Genomic DNA, 17,220 nt, shown 5'->3' on the forward strand with positions numbered 1-17,220 from the left:
TTTCCATTTTTAAACTATTAATACTTTTATTTTTTATATATTATAAATTTATTTTTCATATTAAAAAATAATAAATATTTATATAGTATTTTTTTTTCAATTTTTAATATAAAATAGTTAAAATCAAAACTATTATCTTAAATTTCATAAAAATTAAAAATAAAACAAACATTTAAAAACAATAAAAAATGATATTCGTAAATCATTACTGCAATGAGATATTACTTCTCTGCACAGATTTTTATAATATTCAATCATTTTCATTGAAACAAATAATTATTCAATCATTTTCTTTGAATTTAATACCAATTGAAATAAAATATTTTATATATATATATATATATATATATATATATATATGCCTCAAACATGATCTAACCTAGTCAGTTCCACCCCATATGTCTCCAACAAAGTTGATCCAAATAATTCCACGTCCTTCACACGTCTTCAACTCAACATACATATGTATTAGAGAAAAAAAGACATTAGCCAAATCTCTTCTAGCTAAGCCACTCTCAAGAAAACTTTATTCATAATTAGTAACTAATTACTTAATATTTTAACTTAATCACCGCCTAATGATGGTAAAAGCACCACCATCTGGACAGGTAAGTCTACCGTGGACACACATCATGCCCATGCGAACCACCTTATCCACCGCCTGCCGGCTCCAGCTCATCATACCGTGTTATCTACATTATCCTTATCCAATAGTTACCATCCACGTGTCTCCAGCAATTTAAATTCATATTTCTTGCACGCATCCCCGCACAACTCTCTGCTCTGCCTGTAAAATCTTAACAAATATTCGTACAATCAAGCCAAAAAATAATAAGAAAAAGAAAAAAGTTTAAATAATAAGAATGAAGGGAAAGGAATTCATTAATTTTAAGATACTCGAAGTTCAATCAAATTAAAATTTATCTTACATCTTACTCGAATTCGAATAAAATTAATATTTAAAACTAGCACTCAGTTATTAATGTTTAAAAAAATTCAAAATTCCAAATAAAATATTATATTATTAATAAAAAGTAATTAATAAATTAAAATTTAAAGTTATATTTAAAATAATTAATAAATGTAATATTTATGATCGAATTTTAAACAGTAAGTATCTTATAATTATTACTCAAATTAAATAATTTTACTATTCAAAGTAACTATTGCCGCCTTACCGGAAACAGATATTCGGTGGATATTCTATTGTTGTTACCTTTTTGCCCTTTCGAAAGGTATAAGACAAATAGTTTGTTCCAACTCTCATCCCTTACGTCAACAGCGCGTGGAACAATCGCCCAAATCACGCGGCAATTTTCCTTATCGGGCAATTCGGGGTCACCTAATCGGAGAGGGTAGACCAGTTCACACCGCCTCGGCGCGTCAACACCAGGAAACCCTTTCAAAGGAAGACAATTACTAAGTTGACCAGAATGGTCTTAACAAAAAGACCAAATTTTCCACGGAAACTTCTCGTGAACCCGGGAGTGGCAAACAAAACACCGTTAAGTTTAACGGAATAAGCGGACTTGGGGAAAATGATAACGGAGAATATCCCAAAGCATATTTGGGCAACATTGGAGGGAATATTCTATGCGGAGATCCTTCGTCCATGCCTTCCCGTTGTTGTGTCTCCTTAAATACCCCTTTTTTTTCTCTCTAAATCCTCGCAACAATCCTCGAAATCCCTCCTCTGTCCCTTTGTTTCCTCTGTTTTAGTAAAACTTTCAGCAATGGCTCTCAAAGCTGTTCATGTCTCCGACGTGCCGAACCTCGACCAAGTCCCGGAAAACGCTTCTCTTTCTCTCTACTCAACCCGTTTTTCCAAAGGTAACGTCAACTTTTAAACTTTCACCATCTTTGATTCTTGTTTCTTGTTTCTTGTTTCTTGGTCATGATTAAAATATGGGTTTTAATTTGTTTTGGTTTTCTGTTGTTGTACGTAGGGTTGGAGTTGAACAGGGCGACATCGTTTAGGATACCAAAGTTTTTGGTGATAGGGCATCGAGGGCATGGCATGAACATGCTACAAAGCTCTGATTCAAGAATGAAAGCCATTAAAGAAAACTCCATTCTCTCCTTCAACTCTGCCGCTAAATCTCCCATTGACTTCATTGAATTTGACGTTCAGGTAAGGATTCAAATTCCCCAACATTTTTCTTTCGTTAAATCTGGTTTGTTCTTTGTCAACTTTTCTTTTTTTCTCGTCTTTGGATTAATCGAAATCTTCATAACACATGAAACCACGTTCTTGTGTCGGGTTGGCGGCGTACGCTCGCCGCGAACGACAAGGTGTTTTGTCTTAATCTGGTGGGGTGGTTGGATGGGTTCTTTTTCTTCTTCCCCACGTGCCTACAAGCGCTTTTAAGTTTACTTTTTCCTTAATTGAAGTAATTTTCTATTAATAGGATTTAGTTTTTCTTTTTCCCAATTGGAAGATTACTGATGGTGTTCATTTTCTTGCTGGGATTTCGTGGGTTTTTTTTTTAACAAAATAAAATTTAAAAAAGATTTTGATTTTGAGAAATTTATGAAAGAGTTTGGAGGTGGTGAAAAATGGGCAAATGAGCCAATCAATCACAGGAAGTAAAGCAAGCGATTGTGGTTTTTTGTAGGTGACAAAAGATGACTGCCCTGTCATTTTCCATGACGACGTTATCCTCTCTGAAGAAAATGTATGTTCCACTTTTCTTTTCTTTTCTTTTCTTTTCTTTATTTTTTAAGCTTTAACCAATTACCAAGGGTTAAAAATTTTCCATTACCACGTGTTTCTGATAATTGATTTGGGTTTTCTTCCAGGGTACTGTGTTTGAGAAGAGAGTCACGGAGTTGTGTTTAGCAGAATTCCTTTGCTATGGACCCCAGAGGGAAGCAGGGAAAGAGGGGAGATGTTTGCTGAGGAAAACAAAAGATGGGAAAATTGTTAAGTGGGAGGTTGAAACTGATGATCCACTTTGTACCCTGGAAGAAGCTTTCCAGAGAGTTGAGCCTTCTTTGGGTTTCAATATTGAGTTGAAATTTGATGACAATATTGTTTATCAGCAAGATTATCTCGTCCATGTTCTCCAAGTCATCTTGCAGGTATATCAATGGAGGAAATCTACATCCTGCGATAAGCTTTGTTTTTTTTTTTCTTCTAGGGACTGGCTAGACATTTTGTTCTTAATTGCTGTGAATTTTGTTATGTGACAGGTGGTGTTTGAGTTTGCTAAAGATAGACCCATAATCTTCTCTAGTTTCCACCCTGATGCAGCTCAGCTTGTTAGGAAGTTACAGAACAACTATCCTGTAAGGATTCTAGCTACATTTTTAATGGATCAATATCTCTGCATGTTATTTTTGGACTTTTTTTAATGTTTATCTTGGAAAATCAACAGGTTTTCTTCTTAACAAATGGTGGGACAGAACTTTACTATGATGTGAGGAGAAATTCCCTGGAGGAGGCCATAAAGGTCTGCCTGGAAGGAGGTTTACAAGGGATTGTTTCAGAGATCAAAGGAGTGTTTAGAAATCCAGGAGCACTGCCTAAGATCAAAGAGTCTAAGCTCTCCCTCCTGACATATGGCAAACTGAAGTAAGTTCCTAAAACTCTTATGTTGCTTTCTGACTGTTTTAAAAGGTTGTCATAGTCAAATGTTGAGTGGCATTTCCTTCTCCAACTTAACAGCCTAAAGTTTGAACAGGCTGCTTTTTAAAGCTTGGAAGGTTCTGTCTAACTTTGAAACTTTGCTTGTTACTGCAGCAATGTACCAGAGGCTGTTTACATGCAATATTTAATGGGAATTGATGGGGTGATAGTAGACTTTGTTCAAGAGATCTCACAGGCTTTGAGCGACATGATCAAGCCTGCCAAGGCAGTTCCTGCAGAGGAAGGGAATGGGGAGGCTGAGGCAAAATCACAGCTTCAGTTTTCACAGCAGGAGCTCTCATTTCTGTTAAAGCTAATCCCAGAGTTGATACAGCACTAATACTTGCCCCCTAACACCTATTGTTTTGCCAATTTTAACCCTTTTGGGCCTGTAACCCAGTTACACGTTTGTAGATAACTTCGTTTTTTTAAGGTGGAAAATCTTTCAGACTATCATTTTCTCTCTCTGAACATCGAAATTTGGAAGAGAAAATTGTCTCTTGCTTTTGTCTCTTCAGAGTCCATAACATTATGAACAATAATACAATATAAAAATAGAAAGAGGGGATTAGAATCAAAGACCATCTATCATACTCCTAGTCGTTTCATTGATCATCAAATCAGTGGTTCCATAAGCTGAATGGAATGCCGAACGAGCTATCATTCTTTAAAATAAAAAAAAGATTTAATGCAAACCATGTGGGAATGATGTAGATGTTCATGACTAATATAAATATATAAAATAAAATTTTTAATAAAAAATAATCTTACATTTAGATAGTTAATCTTTCTAACGAGTGGTGGTCAGATACTTGCTTAGCTTAGATCCTGCAAAAAAAAAAAAAAAAAAACCTAACAACTGATCTAACTGATGAACAACTACTTCATTATTTCTCTCGATAGAAATTAATGATTCTGAACTTCCTCTGTTTTAGATAGAAAGATTCTCCTGTAAAGCAAAGACAATATATGTAAATCCATCCATTAATATTACAGTTGCAGTTGTACAGATTATAGGTTAAATTAATGAGATTTTATTAAATTAAGAGGTATACTACAATATTTATTACCTAATTGGACTATAATACTATATTTAGTTCAAAGTTGTACTAGAATATTATTAATAGGATTAGTCTTTTATATATATATAATATATCATTTAGGTCTATAACATATAGAATTTGATAATACAAGATTTCTCATATAGGAGATTTCTGATTCTCACAGCAAATGTCGAAGCTGACTCCAAACGAAGCAAACAGTCTTGACATGGAGAACCATTCATGGGGTCAAAACCTGCAAGAGGTGAGTGTTAGCATTCCAGTGCCTCATGGAACCAGATCAAGGTGTCATGTGGGGTTCTACAGACACCCCAACCGTGCGACCTTGGGCTCGCCCTTAACTTGACCTCCAAACCCAAGTCAGCATAATATGCCTAACAGCTGATTTCCTCTAGGCCACAAGGACCAAGAGGCAACACAATGATGCAGGATGCAATGCAACTTACCAACCAGCCCACACAAAGCTTTCGGCCCCCAGTGCGCACCTTTCACCCGTAGACAGCACAGGCAGCACGCACCCAGCATAGACAGCACGCACCCAGCAGAGGGTATTCGGTTGGCAGGCACACAACACCTTCACCAGCACTCTGGACAGTGCACACTCACACCGGCAGGCAGGAAATGGCCTTAGGCCAGCAAGCACACAAGCAGCAAAGAGAAGGTAGGAGAGAGGAAGAGAGGAAGAGAGAATTTGAGAGCGAATGAGAGTGTATTGATTCCCAAAAATCTGCTGTACACAATTTACAAAGCCTATATATATTATGTTTTCCCTCCAAAATCTCCAAAATTCCCCCCAAAAGTCAAGGCAGTTGATGGGATGGCTTTTGACGGGAAACTCTAAAATTTGGGCACTGTTGGGCGGTTTAGGCAGCAGAATTGCTATAGTAGCGGGCTGGAGTGCTTGGGCCACGCCAGGCAAGCTGCATAAGCGCTGGGCGCGCGAGCTGCTCTAGGCCTCGCACAAACTGTCTGTCTGAGCTGTGCGGGCTGTCTGTCTGGAGCTGTGCAAGTTGGCTCGCCTAAGGGCCTGTGTTCTGCACCCTTGCCAGCAGCTTCCTCCTGACTAGCACACCCCAGGGGGGTTCATCTCCTAGTGATACTCCTCCATGTTCCATCACTCCACCACACTTCCGGGCACCATCTACGGGTCTGAACCGCGCCCCGTGATACCCTCCCCCACCTAAGCTGGCAGCGTCCTCGCTGCCGTGAGGAAGACGTCAATCTAGTATCGGAACTGCCACCAGTCCTCCGCGGACCACCATCTTGTTTCACCCTCAGGCAGTTCCCTTTCCACCTCATGTGGGCCCTGACCAGTCTTTCCCGAGTGGTCAGTGTCCTTCGTGCGCCCCCGACGCGGTCTGCGTGCCCCGCGCTGTCCATCCAGGCGCCCCGCGTTGCCACTCTGCTGGCGCGGCCATTCAGGTTGCTTGCACGCTGACTTTGCCCACTTATGAGCCCAGGGGGTTTCTGTGCCTCCGCACCCCACTCTGCGCCCTGACCCTGCGCCTCCTGCGCGTCCCACAACTTGGGTCTGATAACACCCTGTCATCACACTCAAAACTAGGGCCTGTCGCCCCCTCATAGTCACTGATGCGCTGCAGCCTGCAGTCGTGCCCTGCTGCTGAGCCACATCCCTTCGATGCCTCCTCCTAGCAAACCCACCTCGGCTATACTGGACCCCGTTCAGCCCCTCAGCTCTCTCTGCCTTGGTCGGGTGGAAGGTAGGCATATGCAGAAGGCCTTCCTACCTAACGCTCGACACATTTCCTGCTGGTGGAGTAGGTCGGTCTGGATCCTTGGCTGGCACCTCGCCATTAGACCCTTCACTAACTCTCGGACCTTCTGCCGTCTCTAGTGCGCGCCTTGCCCTCGGGTGTTTCAGCTGCGCGCTCATCCGCATCGCCCCCTCTCGGCTTTCTTGGTCGTGCGCACTCTCATCGCGGGAAACCCTACCTCGCGCTCGGGTGTCGATGTTCTGTCGTGCCGCACCATCCGGCATTGGCCTCTGCCTCACACGCCCCCGACGACTGCGTCTGCGCGACTTACCCTGCTGCGTGCCAAAACTGCTTGTTCCAGTCATCTGCACGCCTCCGCGTGGTCTAGCGACAGCAGATTTTCTGCTGGTCATGCTGCTCTCCCTCGAGCCAGCATGCCTAGTGGAGCAAGGCGGGCATGACACTAACGTCCGGTGTATCCTCGAGTGTCCTGCCCCACAAATGTCGTGGCATTCTTTTAGCGACAGCTTCCTTAAGCCCTCATGCTGTGGCTTATGCGGTCTGTCGACCTTGGCACGCCTCAGTCCATCACTCACATGGACCAACCTGGCCTTTTCTACCTCTGCACTCTCTAGGATGGGCTGCTCAATGGGGTCAGGCGTCTTGCCTTCCTTGATGTGCAGCAGCAGCTCTGCGCGCACCTTATTGCTGGCTGGTGGTGTGGCCTCCCTACTTAGCTCCCCAGCCACTGGATTGGCACCACCCGATTGATGTTCCGACACTTCCAGCACCTCATCCGGGGCCTCAACTATGCTGTTTGGGGTGTCCTCTAGACTCCGTACAGCAGCACATATTTGCTCACCCTCGACAAGCTGTATGGCAGACAATGTTTTAGTCGGTTGAGCGCACCCCCGTCGAACAAGTACTATGCACTGCCCCTTTGAGCCTAAGATGCATATGCAGTCATTGTGCGGCACGAGAAAGGCTTGAATCCGCTCCAAGAAATCGAGCCCCATCACAACCTCGTAGTCATCCATCTGGATCACTTCAATATCCTCTGTCCAGTGCCACTCTCCTAGCTGTACGTCGATCCCCTTGGCAATGCCTTTCGTGCGAACCCATTTGGAGTTGACAGTCTTCACCCAACCTCCAGCGCTATTAGCTTTTAAGCCTAACTTGGCAGCACCTTGTTCGGACACAAATAAATCAGAGACGCCCATGTCCACCAAGGCCTCCACTTGCTGACCCGCCACCACCATGTCTGCATATATGAGCCCCTTGGCTCGTTTGCCACCTTTGCATACTGCTTCCAGCTGCATTGACCCCAATCGGACTGTCTCATCCCCTTGCTGCTCTTCCTCCTCCGAGGCAATAGCAACTAGCTTTGCTCGCTTTGGGCAGTCTCTCACAAAGTACGGGCCTTCACATAGGAAGCAGCTCTTGGGTTTGTCTTCCTTGCTGCCGGAAGGCTTCCCCTTCCATGTGGGGTTGCCCTTCTATGGCGATTGTGGCTTGCCATTGCCACCGTCCTCATCTCGGGACTGTTTCCCCTTGTCCGCCCAGCCCTTGCCTTTATCTCTTGGCTTGGCTGGCTCGATTCTGTCTTTATCCAGACGAGAGTAATCGATCAAGCCTTCGGCCACTGCCATGGCACGCGTGAGGTCCTGCACACCCCTACGCTGCAGCTCCTGCTTACCCCATGGCTTCAAGCCATCCATGAAGGTGAAGAGGGCCTCTTTCTCGCCCAAGTCACCCACTTGCAAAGCTAGATCACTGAACTCCCAGACATATTCCCGAACATCACCCTTTTGGACCAACCGACACAGCTTCCCCCTCGCCTTATCCATGGCATACTCGGGGTAGAATTGCTTGCGTAACTCGATCTGAAAATCGACCCAAGTGCCTATCGGAGCTCCCCCGAGCCTATCGTCGCACCGACGCCTCCACCACAACAGCGCGGTGTCGCCTAAGTACATGGATGCCGTGGTAATCCGTGTTGATCCCAGTCACCTTGAAATACTGCTCTAGCCCCCACAAGAAATTGTCGATCTCCTTGGCATCTCTCATGTCGCAGAACTCCTTGAGCTTTGGCACCTCAAGCCTCACCTCCGGGCGGACAGCAGCCTCGTAGCCACCCTCAGCTCTTGCCCACCCAGACTTCAGTCCTCAAGTCCTCCAACTCGCGCTGCAAGATCTCCACCACACTCTCGAGCTGAGAATTCGGCTCAACCACATTCTCAAGCATCTCCCGCACTATCTCCTGAACCTCACCCTTGAGCTCTTCATCTTGGTCATTGAGCTCCTCAACGTGCTCCTCCTGCACGTCCAAGCGATCCCTCATGTCACCCACTGCCACCTCTACTCGAGACACCCTCGCGTTAAGAGCAGATATGAGGTCTCAGGAGCAAGACTTTCCCCTTCGACTTGCACGGGTTTCTCTACCCTCGGGCACCGGTTCTGGAAGATTAGACCCACTGGTTGTCATCCTCTCCACTCAGTCACCTCTAGTGCAGCTTGCAAACCGATCGCACACTGTTCACAAACTGACCCCCAACAACACTGTTTGGCTTGCAACAGACCCAGCAACACAGCTTGCCTCGCCCACTGTTTTAGCACATTGCCTGACTCGCAACTGACCTAGCAGCACTGCCTAGCTCGCAGCTGATGGCTCTGATACCACCTGTCACGTGGGGGTTCTACAGACACCCCAACCGTGCGTCCTTAGGCTCGCCCTTAGCTTGGCTTCCAAACCCAAGTTAGCCTAGTATGCCTAACAGCTGATTTCTCAAGGCCACAAGGACCAAGAGGCAACACAGTGATGCAGGATGCAATGCAACTTACCAACTAGCCCACACAAAGCTTTCGACCCCCAGTGCGTACCCTTCACCCGCAGACAGCATAAGCAGCACGCACCCAGCACAGACAGCACGTACCCAGCAGAGGGTATTCGGTTGGCAAGCACACAACACCCTCATCAGCACTCTGGACAGTGCACACTCACATCGACAGGCAGGAAATGGCCTTAGGCCAGCAAGCACACAAGCAGCAAAGAGAAGGGAGGAGAGAGGAAGAGAGGAAAAAAAATTTGAGAGTGAATGAGAGTGTATTGATTCCTAAAAATCTGCTGTACACAATTTACAAAGCCTACATATATTATGTTTTCCCTCCAAAATCTCCAAAATTTCCCTCAAAAGTTAAGGCAGTTGATGGGATGGCTTTTGGCGGGAAACTCCAAAATTTGGGCACTGTTGGGCGGTTCAGGCAGCAGAATTGCTAAAGTAGCGGGCTGGAGTGCTTGGGCCACGCCAGGCAGGCTGCTTTGGCACTGGGCGAGCGGGCTGCTCTAGGCCTCTCACAGACTGTCTGTTTGGGTTGTGCGAGCTGTCTGTCTGGAGCTGTGCTGGCTGGCTCGCCTAGGGGCCTGTGTTCTGCACCCCTGCCAGCAGCTTCCTCCTGACTAGCACACCCAAAGAGGGTTCATCTCCCAGTGATACTTCCCCATGTTCCGTCACTCCGCCACACCTCCGAGCACCATCTACGAGTCTGAACCGCGCCCCGTGATAAAGGGACGTTGTCTGCAATGTAAACATGAAGCATCTGAAGGTTGGGCTAAAGGGTCATACTCCCATTCTTGATGCGGAGTTGTTCGGAGTGGTGAAACCTAACGAATCTTACTGGAGATTGGAGGATCAAAACATGATCTCCTTGTTACTGACCAAGTGTGATAAAACCAATTGATGGAAATCCTTGATGAAAGGAGGTCCCGAGATAGATACTTAGAAAGCAGAACCTGAGCCTAGTAAGTCGTCTGATTTGGACTCTGAAACCAAATCCACCATTTAGAAGATGATGTTTGATCAGAGACAAAAGCAACTAGGGCTTCCCACCAGCGAGGGGATCGAGAAGCAAGAGATGCTTAAGAAATTCATGGCTCAAAATCCAAATTTTGACTTCTCCAGTGCTAAGATGATGTAGATGACACAGAAAAAAACATATCTTTTGTTTAACTTTCTGAATTTTACCCTGACTTTTATAAATTTTGTTGTTTTTTACTTAGACTTTAGGACCATAAACTCTAATCTTTCCTAATTTTTTGTGCAGTTACTTTCTGCTAATGTAAGGATTTGTTTATTACTAGAATTTGGGATTTACAGAATCAGTAAATTATGGTCCGATGGACTATGTATACACTAAACAATAAGAGCACCTTTAGCAACACAATTCATGAATGATTCTGCAGACCTGCAGGCTGCACCGAACGCGAATAATAAATGGATAGTCAAACTTATAATTACTCGAATATTTTTTAAATTTATTATCTTAATCCGAACTCCTATACATACCCACTAATCGATTATAATTATCTGAATTCATTTAAAAATTTTATTATGTAAAAAAAAATTATTAAAATGCTCTTCATGGGTATTCAATTATCCAAATTTCAATTTATACCTGTATCCATATACAATAATATTTTTCATCCATATTTTATATAATTCACAAATAATTATATTCCTTATAAATTAAGATAATATATAAAATATGTATATTAAAAGACATTACAAGCTAAATAATAATTATAATTTTATAAATTAATTTAATTAACTATATGAGTTGTCCTGAGTTATATGAAATTAAAAAAATAAAACTAAGTTCCAAAATTATTCTAATCTCACAACTTTCCTTTAAATATATACATTATAGGTTTATATAAATAAAGATATATATGTTATAATTAATAATTTTATAAATTATAATTTTTGTAACATTAGCATAGAATAAAAAATAAATATGTTTATATTAAAAATATATATAATAGTAATTATATTTTTTATAAATTAACAAAATATATAGAATATATATACTAAAAGACATAATTGAGTTTGAATATTGAGTACTCAAAAGGTAATATCCGAATTCAATATGAATATTGAAATTACTATTTAAATTTGACCACAACCCGATTATAAAGTATCCTAACACTCTATAATCAAGTCGCTCGCAAGTATCTTGTAACAGGGCACTTGTCGTCAACACCAGTTTTTGCTTTTAAGCCCGTTTTACCCTTGGGTCTGTTACATTCTTTTAATTGTCGTTTTAACGACATTTGAACGACTTGACAAGTTAGTGTTTTCTTCTCCTGTAAACCAATATTGACAAAGAATACATACTTGAGATTGGTCTCACCCCACAAGCCATTAAGAGCAATGTACTTGACTACAAGATATTTAAATCCTGTGAAGCAAAAGAGTACATCAGCTGCAATCACAAAATACAGAAAGAAGAGGCTGGAACATCAAATCAAACATCACAAGAATCAGCAGCAAAACCATCAGTCCCCATCAGAACCAAAAGGCACTTGCACTCATCTAGCAGCCACAGTAGTTCACCAGTGAACCTCAGGAGCAGCATATTGTTCAGCCACAGCATCTATGATGTAAATATCCAAATGCTTATACTTCTAGAGTATGATGCTTTGTTTTATTCCCTTTCTTTTTCTCACCAAATTTTTAATTTATTCCATTATTATTGTTTAATCATATTCCTATTCACCAATCAAAAATATGAAATTAAACTGATAGACCTTATGCTCTGACCCTTTTTTTTTCCTTTAAAATCATTGAATTCGAAAATACTGGGGTTCCAAAAAACAATATGTTTGGGTTGGTTGAATTGATTGTTAAAGTCCAAGAAGCTTGGCACAGTCCAATCCAGACTAATATATTTTAAGAGCCCAAATATCTTGGATGACTTGTGGGCACTACCTTTAGCTGATCGCTCCATTTCTGTGTCAAGCAAACAAATTAAAAAGAACATTGAGGCAAGGGAATAACAATCAGCCTCCTTGCACACAAAAGTCTCATGCACTAACATGTTTATCAAACATAAACCCTAATTTTAATCAATATCTTATTTGCTTTGATCAAAATTGGCATGCACGCCTGCTTGTGTTCATGATATGCTCGGTAATTCAAAAATTGAAACCATCCACGGAGTCAAACTCCATTAAACAAAGTATGTTATAGAATAGGAAAAGGGTTGGGGCCTCCATGTTGGGTTAATCTCATCTTATCCAAACTACAATCTAAGCTTGAATGAATTGAGAGAGGGGGAATGATAGGCAACCGAACCCTTTTCAACTCCCAAATTTTGCCTTCTTTTCCATCTCAATTTTCCGGACAAGGTATAATACATTGGGTTTATATTTGATATACGTACCGTTTTTATACACTGTCAAGGTATCAGACGATGCTATTTTATTAAAAAAATTTAAAAGTTTGAGGTACTTAAAAAATAAATATTATTATTTTTCTTAAAAGAAAGATAAACAATTTTTTTTCTCACCATCTCTCTCTTAGTCAATCTCCTCCTCTCTTTCCCTCGACAACAAATAGATCTAAAAAGAAGAGAAAAAAAAATTGTAAATAAGTTTGATGGAAAAATGGATGATAATTGAAGAAGAGTTGGTTTTTCCTTTGTCTCCATTTTGTCCTGAGGAACTGGTGGTGGGAGGAAGAATTTGACGGCACCAACCAACCGGCTCATCACAATTTGAAATCAAGATGCACATCCATTGCCTAAGCAAACTTTTCTAGGAGAGACGTGTTGAATATCTAAAACCAAGCTTCTACCTTAGGCCTTGAAATCAATAACATGTTCCTCTATTTTGTCCTCATCATGATTAGTTCATGGTATCACGTTTGGACCCAAGTCTCAAAAGTAATCAAAACCCTCTTATGTAAATTAAATAAGAGATCATAAATATTTAAAAAAGAAATAGGTTAATTAAGAAAAAGAATGAAATAAATATAATATAATCTCTATAAATTAATAGTCGATAAATTAATAATTTTAATTAAATAATATTTTTTATCGGTCTCGACTTAGGACTAATGCGATAAATTAATAATTCGTTAAATTTATAAAATAATACATTAAAAAAAACACATAAGTTCTTCTTGATATATAAATTAATAATCTCTTTATATATTAAAATTATATATATACATGACTTAATTATGAGGCATTTGTAACATATGACTCCAATGTGGTTTGTTTCCTCTTGAGATTGATGTCTCCTTGAACCTCATCTTTAACTTTTATTAGTGCATTAAGAAGCTCTAATGTAATGTTTTCATATTGTAAGAGAAAATTATGCACAATACATGCATTAAGTTTAATATTTTGAAAAAAAATGTACAAATTAATAAATTATTAATTTATCAATTATATAATATCTCAATTAATTAATAAATTTTCATGGTGCTAAAGGTATTAATTTATAGAAGTTTAATTATATTATTTTAAAAATCAAAAATAAAAATTTAGAGTTTTGAATTTTTAATTATTAAGGAAAGAAGAACAGGAGAAGAAGAAAAGGAGACACACTCTCAATGCATCAAATGTAAATCCTAAAAGATTTTAGTCTTGTCCTTATTGAGTCACAACATTGAATGTAGCATGTGATTGCTTGAGTTAATTACTTTTAATCTTCTAAAACGAAATCATAGTCTAGATTTTACAGCAAAACTGATGTATAAGACTCTTGGTTCAGTATAGATCCTAGCAAATCAAGGAACAATTCCTTTGAAGTAAGTTACTACTTCTTCAGTTTCAAATTAAATGTCCATTTTTTCCTTCTTTGATAAAAAAATTAACTTTGATTATTATTTATTATAATGTTATTTGTAATTATAATTTCGACAAATAAAGTTAAAAAAATCCTAAATTCAAAATTTTCAAACCTTATTTTTGAAAAATTTAATTTTACACGATATTATAAAAATTACAATCAAAGTTGGTTAACTTTAATTTTAAAAAAATACAAAGTAAACATTCATTTTGACATAAAAAGAGTAGCATCTAGTTTTCACACAACATTTTGGCTAGAATAAAAAAAAAAGTGAAAAAAGGTTTATTTTTGGATTGAAAATCTAGCTTAGGGTTTCTTTTGTTTTAAACTCCATGGTGTAGGCCTCTAGCCATGGCATAGCTGAGCTCTACTTCTTTTTCAGTTATTAAGAGGGTATAGCTGAGGCTGCTGCTTAAAACTAAGCACTAGTACTAGTAGATAACTAAATAGGCAGGGCAATGTTCTCGCTAGTGAAGCATGCGTGTACCTTTGCCCCTTGCATTAAATTTCCTTTGTTTTGTTTTCATGGCTATAACTTCACTTGTCGTTTTTGTTGTCTCCAAGTATGCGTGGAGGTTTGTATTATTTGAGGTTTTGGCTTTAGCTAGAGTTGCATAAGAGTAATATGTAAGATAAGGAGAAATGATTTTGTTGGAAACAATAAAATTCAAAGATTTCTTCGAATTTCAATAAAAAATACACTTATCTTTCTAATTTGAAAATTATTTTTCTATTTTCATGAGATTTGATAAAAAAAAATACACTCATCGATCTTTCAAAAACTAACGGTGTTCAATATTTTTATCCGTTCTAGCATGTCAGCACGTAATAAATGCATGTATAAGTTTTTGATGAAGAGTAAAACAAAATAATGTGGAACATAATTTATAATAATGTTGATAATATATTATAGACCTTATACCTATACATTAAGACGAGAAACTCAATGAACAAATTCAAATGAAACTTGTCTCCAATAATTTCAATTTATTGATATTATTTAATTAAAAAGATATGTGGTACATGAACATGGACTAAATTAATGCAATTAACTAGAGAAAAGTAATAATACTATACAAGAAATGAAGAATTAATCATTAATTTGTGGCCAACAAAAAGGAAAAGAAGAAACCATCTTTGTGATTACAACAATCATAGAGATGAGAATGATGTGGGGAAGACACCGGCCAAAAGGGTCTTTTACAAAAATATATGATGAAACAGCTGGACTAAGCAATGGACAAATCAAGCCAAAAATGGTTTCTTAGGAGTATTAAAGAAGAATAAGGAAGATGATAATGTAAAAAAAGAACAGACACACATAATCATGGCCCCTCTCCTCTTACCCAAAATTGTCAACTTCAAGGCTGGGAAAGAGAGGGGAGAAAGAGTCTTCTCTCCCCCCAAACCCACACCCACACCCACAACCTGGCCAATCTTCATTAATTGAGACAAATCAAAACCAAAATGTGTTCAAACACGCATCTAGAGGTGTTGTGTTCTTCAAAAGGTAGTTTGCAAATGTCAATGTGAGGGGAAAAAAACAAAGAACAAAAAAAACATGGGATTATTATTTTATGGTGGGTTGTTTACCCTTCATCAATGTCATTATCATGGTTGACCAAGGGCTTGATTTCTTTTTTTCTTTGTGTTTCTTCATGTGGATGACTACTACTCTCTGTTATGGAAATGGGGGTGATGGTGGTGGTGGTGGTGGTGGTGGTTCTTTTGGGGATGGAACTCTTCTTTGAAATTAAAAGATAAAAGGGAAAAAAAAATTATAGTACTTAATGTTTCATGATGATTAATTTCCCAATAAACAAATAAAGGCATTAAGGTGAAGTAGTATTTCACTTTTGGCAATCAAATATAAGTTTCTTCTTTTTAGTGTATGATTTGCATTCACATTTTTCACATGTATTTTTTAATTGAATTCAACATCCCCGAGTATAATATATATATAAGCAAAAGCCTAAACCTTTCTCTTAGATGTGACGTTTTATGGTATGAATATTTTATAATGTGACATGATATAAGAAGTTTTGTGTTTATTTTTAATTAATTAAATATCCAAACAATATAAAAAAATGTCAAATCATCTTATCAATGTCATGTCAATATGATCAACGTACCACGCTAATGTCTTTAACCGTATTAAGATTTAAATTGAAATTAATAAATAAAAAAATATATATCAACTCTATTTATAAAAATTATTGTACATTGATTAAATCAAAATTTTTTATAAAATGCAGAATTTAATTGCATAATTTGACTAAAAAAATAGTTTATTTTCACTGGATTTTAACTCCTTGAAATCAATCTTTTAACTAACTTGGAATGGTAAGAAAAAAGGGTCAATTAGTATTTTAGTAATGTTCAATTTTTTAACCCATTTCCTATCTTTCATCGTATGACTCACAAATTGCTTACTTTTCTTATTTCTTTTCTCATATTTTTAATAATTGCAGGACTAATTCATCTTCAATTCTTTTCTACCACTACTTATTAACCCTTTTTCTTTAAACCATCTAGGAAACTAATGGAAGAGTGGGAAATGGAGCTGTAAAAAGATGGACAAGTCAAAAGAAAAATGATAAATATTCCATCCGAATACCAAAAAACAAAAAATTCCATCCAACAAAATTATGAAACAAATCTAGTTGTTGGGGAATATAAGAACTAACTTTTAAGCTTTTGATGTCGGCATAACCTTTGATTTTAAGCCAAAAATCTTGCAATCACATAAGGTAATAAGTAACAACCATATCTCCATTATCAAGCTTGAAGGGTTTTCACACAACAGGGTAACAAAGAAAAAATCTAACAACAAAATCTATATATCATTCTGCTTGAAGGATTGGGACACAAAACAAGGTCCCACTTTCACTTTGGGTGAATTCTAAGGTTTTCTTCTTCATCATGTAAGCCCATACAAGATTAATTGTCCGCCGATATACGTAATCATCATTTTTATCCGAATTTATATTCAATATTCGGTTAGTATAAAGTGTTTACATACCTTCACTTAATCGTAAAATGTTACATCATGAATATATAAAGATAAAAATTAAAAAATCTTTTAAAATAAATATGTTATAAGTTATGAGTATTTATGGCTTAGTTAAGAAAATGGCTAGATTTAATTTAGTGATAATGTATAGAATCTATAAACTCAGATGA

At 38.6% G+C, this 17,220-nt stretch overlaps 1 protein-coding gene and 1 pseudogene across 1 annotated transcript; both read left to right on the plus strand.

Moving 5' to 3' along the window:
- On the plus strand, positions 1,561–4,135 carry LOC18601075 (glycerophosphodiester phosphodiesterase GDPD1, chloroplastic). Its single transcript, XM_007031890.2, has 7 exons — positions 1,561–1,830; positions 1,947–2,131; positions 2,616–2,675; positions 2,800–3,081; positions 3,193–3,288; positions 3,378–3,574; positions 3,743–4,135. Exons 1-7 carry the CDS (start codon positions 1,734–1,736, stop codon positions 3,966–3,968), a joined length of 1,143 nt encoding a protein of 380 aa, XP_007031952.2. The 5' UTR covers positions 1,561–1,733; the 3' UTR covers positions 3,969–4,135.
- Positions 4,212–10,379, plus strand: LOC18601077 (annotated as a pseudogene).

This window comes from Theobroma cacao, chromosome 4, assembly GCF_000208745.1.
Source record: "Theobroma cacao cultivar B97-61/B2 chromosome 4, Criollo_cocoa_genome_V2, whole genome shotgun sequence".
Classification (NCBI taxonomy): domain Eukaryota; kingdom Viridiplantae; phylum Streptophyta; class Magnoliopsida; order Malvales; family Malvaceae; genus Theobroma; species Theobroma cacao.